General features: G+C 47.9%; 1 protein-coding gene across 1 annotated transcript in view; it reads left to right on the forward strand.

Annotated features, from left to right (window-relative positions):
• Positions 1–5,000, forward strand: part of LOC310798616 (receptor-type tyrosine-protein phosphatase mu-like) — a gene marked incomplete at both ends in the record, with an annotated part of 303,831 nt that overhangs the window by 281,006 nt on the left and 17,825 nt on the right. The window contains 3 exons of the mRNA XM_083661159.1: positions 1,462–1,578; positions 2,708–2,862; positions 4,206–4,341. Of these exons, the coding sequence (XP_083517285.1) occupies positions 1,462–1,578; positions 2,708–2,862; positions 4,206–4,341 (408 nt within the window). The remainder of the gene's footprint in view (positions 1–1,461; positions 1,579–2,707; positions 2,863–4,205; positions 4,342–5,000) is intronic.

The raw sequence follows: 5,000 nt of genomic DNA on the forward strand, positions 1-5,000 counted from the left end.
TGCGTTGGCACAGCATCGAACAGAGATCTGGCAAACAAGACTAATCGCATTCTAATGGCATAGACGTATAGAAGGAGGTTAAGGGTTCACCAAAGAAGGCCGCATTTCTACACCGCATTTGAAGGAGCCTTCAAAACGGGACCGCCTGGTCGCCGCCGTGTCGCACTGCGGTGACGCATTCAAACTTCACACACACACACACACACACACACACACACACACACACACACACACACACACACACACAATCGCTGTGGCCATCTGGTTCATTCTTTCTCTCTGATGAAGATTGGGAATCCATTTCCCAGAGTGCACTTCTCCGGTCTCTTCTATCTCTTTCTCATTCCTTCCTTTTGTCTAAAACTCCCTATTCTCTCCCCCCCTCACTCTCCCTCTCCCTCTCCCTCTCTCTCCCTCTCCCTCTCTCTCTCTCTATCCATATCTCGCCCTCTCTCTCCCTCTCTCTCTCCCTCTCTCTCTCTCTCTCCCTCTCCCTCTCTCTCCCTCTCCCTCTCTCTCTCCATATCTCGCCCTCTCTCTCCCTCTCCCTCTCTCTCTCTCCCTCTCTCTCTCTCTATCCATATCTCGCCCTCTCTCTCCCTCTCTCTCTCCCTCTCTCTCTCTCTCTCCCTCTCCCTCTCTCTCCCTCTCCCTCTCTCTCTCCATATCTCGCCCTCTCTCTCCCTCTCCCTCTCTCTCTCTCCCTCTCTCTCCCTCTCCCTCTCTCTCCCTCTCTCCATATCTCGCCCTCTTTCTTTCTCCTCAAATTGAAGGATTTAACTCTGTTCCAGATAATGTGAGAGCGCACGTACGCTCGCTCACACACACTCACACACACACACACACACACACACACACACACACCTGCAGGCGTGTTCCCTGTCCCAGCTCTCATTACCCAGAATGCACCAGGGATCTGTTCCTCCTCTCAGAGAGGCACAGAGGGGGATTGTGGGATAGATCAGCCTGATTATCTCTCTCTCACACACATGCGTGCGTGCGTGCGTGCGTGGACGCACACACACACACACACACACTTTTCCCTGTCACTTCTGTTTGATTTGTTTCTCTCTTCTGGTTACTATAGCAACAGTATAATTAGTGCAGCACTAATTGGTGCTTAATGAAGGTCCAGTGGGCGGGGCTTCTAATGGGATTATAATATTGCTTGCTATTGTTCTATCTCGGTGTGTGTGCTTTGCCTTTGTCTGTTTGTGTATGTGTGTCTGTGTGCGCTTGTTTGTTTAATTAACACATTTTAATTTATGAATTAATTAAATCTGGTGTGTGTGTATTCATGTGTGTATGTATTTATGTGTGTGCGTGCGTGCGTGTGTGTGTGTGTGTGTGTGTGTGCGTGTGTGTGTGTGTGTGTGTACGTGTGTGTGCGTGTGTGTGTGTGTGTGTGTGTGTGTGTGTGTGTGTGTGTGTGTGTGTGTGTGTGTGTGTGTGTGTGTGTAGGTGAAGTGCTGTAAGTACTGGCCGGATGACACAGAGATCTATAGAGACATGAAGGTGACGCTGATTGAGACGCAACTTCTGTCTGAGTATGTGATCAGGACCTTCGCTGTGGAGAAGGTAAACACACACACACACACATTCTCTCTCTCTCTCACACACACACACACACACACACACACACACACACACATGTCAGCACAGAAATAAAGGATGCTGTCTGACCCCAGATTGTCCAGTCCTGGACAATCACTCCTGATTGTTCACTCCTGAATCCTGCAGTTTCTACTCTCTCTTTCTATAGCTCTCTCAGATGGGAGGGGCTGGACTTCAGGTCCTCTCTCTCAGATGGCAGGGGCTGGACTTCAGGTCCTCTCTCTCAGATGGGAGGGACTGGACTTCTGGTCCTCTCTCTCAGATGGCAGGGGATGGACTTCAGGTCCATCTGTCTCAGATGGCAGGGGCTGGACTTCAGGTCCTCTCTCTCAGATAGGAGGGACTGGACTTCAGGTCCATCTTTCTCAGATGGCAGGGGCTGGACTTCAGGTCCTCTCTCTCAGATAGGAGGGACTGGACTTCTGGTCCACCTGTCTCAGATGGGAGGGGCTTGACTTCAGGTCCTTCTGTCAGATGGAAGGGGTGGGACTTCAGGACTGAGACCTAACCCTCTCTATTAAGAAAGTGATGAGAATGCACTATTTTTAGCTGTGACCAGCAGCTCTATAAGCGGCTATATCCACAGGGAAGGTGTTTTTCAGATTAAAATGCTTTGGAAATCATGTCCAGAGCACTTCCAATGCGCACAGACCACAGCGCACGGAACGTTTTTAGTGGCCGGGCCAGCGAAGCGGCAGGGCCACTGTTTGTATTTGCCAATATTCTTCTTCTTCTTCTTTTTCTGGGAAGTTGGACTTCCCATGCATGAAAATAAATCTAACTTTGCACAAAGGTCCAGTCCCATGACAAACTTCGTCAACGCGGATTTTGGCAATAGTCCTGATGGTGGCGCTACAGCGACCGTCTAAAGTTTCAAACTTTGAAAATTCATAATAAATCAGGCATACATACGTGCTACGGCTTTGCAACTTTCACCGAAATGTGGGCCCAAATGAGGAGAAACTTTTGTAATATGTTCTACGAGTGTCATCTGGTTCTTGGTAGAGAAAGACGGACATTATCAGAACCTTCCTTCACCTGTCTGTCTCTCTCTCCACCTGTCTGTCTGTCTGTCTGTCTGTCTGTCTGTCAGAGGGGTGTAGCAGAGATCAGAGAGATCCGTCAGTTCCACTTCACCGGTTGGCCGGATCACGGCGTGCCGCTTCACGCCACGGGCCTGCTGGGATTCATCCGCCGCGTGAAAACAAAAACCCCGCCCACAGCCGGACCCACTGTGGTGCACTGCAGGTACACACACACACACACACACACACACACACACAGGAAGCTTTTGAGAATTTGCGCTTGTTTGTTCCATTTAACACATTGACTGCCAGACGTTTTTTTTTGCTGTAGATAGCTTCTGCCAAGCCGTTTTTTGAGGATTATGGCTCATTTTATAAGAGCCGAGGATTCGTTTCAGCTTGGAGTTTGTGAACATACAATATCTCAAAAGTACTAATAGAATGTGTACTTTCTCTGTCTAAAAGAGTTAGTTTGTAGAGTTAGTAGTTATGTAAGCATTAGCAGTTGAATACAGCATGGTTTTAGCGTGAAAAAGAATATTCAGAGATAAACGGCTTTTTGTGAAATTGGATGGAACTGTCACTTTAACCATTCATTTTTGGCTCTCTCTCTCTCTCTCTCCCTCCCCCTCTCGCTCTCTCTCTCTCTCTCCCTCCCTCTCGCTCTCCCTCCCTCTCTCTCTCTCTCTCTCTCTCTCTCTCTCTCCCTCCCTCTCGAGTTGCTTCAACTCCGCCCTCCGTGGGCGGACAAGCTTGTCACCAGTCAGTGCTTTGCTGCTCTCCTGTGCCTGTCTGCACAGCCGCTGTTTGAGGAAGTCGGGATGGACTCACTCGTTTGGAGTTTTGGTTGAGAGAAGCTTTTGCGATTCTGGTCATATTTATGCTGCGTGTTTCAAAGTGTGTTCGTCCACCTGTAATCTATCACCCGATCATAGTAGATCGGCTGAATCTATTATGTAAATTTGCAATCCCGCATCGCCAGCAATCAGCGCGAAAAGGAGAATGGCTGGGCTGAGAATGGCTTGACAAGTTAAAAAAATGCTTTCCTTCCTCTAGCAAGGAGAGCACTGTTGCCACTTAGTGGGTCGGTGGAATGGGTTGTAAACGTTCGGTGGCTCCAATAATTATATAAGAGATGTAAAAGGCTTAGATGCACAACCCACCGTCAAAAAAAAAAAATCGATGCCAAAAACACGTAAACACGTTGTTGGCAGGGAACAGCTGGATTCTGAAAACGTGTTCATACGTTGTTGGCAGTGAATGAGTTAAATGTATTTTGATTAATGACTGTTTTAAGAAGCATTTGAGTAAAAATGATTGAATAATTATTAAGTATTTAACAATTAAAGCTCATTATGGATTCTTGTTGGACGGAACAAACATCAGTTGAGATTAGTAGGCTTTGATACGGATTTCTGACGTGTGTGTGTGTGTGTGTGTGTGTGTGTATGTGTGTGTGTGTGTGTCTGTGTGTGTCTGTGTGTGTGTGTGTGTGTGTGTGTGTGTGTGTGTGTGTGTGCGTGCGTGCGTGCGTGCATGTGTGTGTGTGTGTGCACACGCGTGCAGTGCGGGGGCGGGACGTACCGGCTGCTTCATAGTGATTGACATCATGCTGGACATGGCTGAGCGAGAGGGAGTCGTCGACATCTACAACTGTGTGAGAGAGCTGAGAGCACGAAGGGTTAACATGGTCCAGACAGAGGTACACACACACACACACACACACACACACACACACACACACACACACACACACACACACACACGCTCACTCACACACACACACACACACACACACACACACACGCGCGCGCGCGCGCGCGCTCACTCACACACACAAACACACACACACACACACACACACACACACACACAGGGTGAGAGAGCTGAGAGATATTATTCAGTGTTTTATTAAAAGACTGTGATGTCTTCAGAGTAGTGTCATCAGATAGTGGTTGATGTCATCAGAGTGATCTCATCAGATAGTGGTTGATGTCATCAGAGTGATCTCATCAGATAGTGGTTGATGTCATCAGAGTGATCTCATCAGATAGTGGTTGATGTCATCAGAGTGATCTCATCAGATAGTGGTTGATGTCATCAGAGTGATCTCATCAGATAGTGGTTGATGTCATCAGAGTGATCTCATCAGATAGTGGTTGACAGTTCACGACAGGAAGACTGTCATGAGTAGGGAGAAAGGGACAGAAGAATGTAGGGAAACAGTGGATGGAAATCCAGAAGGAGGTGGTAATGCAACATAACGGATGCCAACTGCCATAAAGCACCACAGAAGAAGAAGAAGAAGGAAGGCTGTGATGTCATTAGAGTAATGTCATCAGATAGTGATTGATAGGACAC

The sequence above is a fragment of the Poromitra crassiceps genome, assembly GCF_964638095.1.
Source record: "Poromitra crassiceps genome assembly, chromosome: 2".
Taxonomy (NCBI): Eukaryota; Metazoa; Chordata; class Actinopteri; order Beryciformes; family Melamphaidae; genus Poromitra; species Poromitra crassiceps.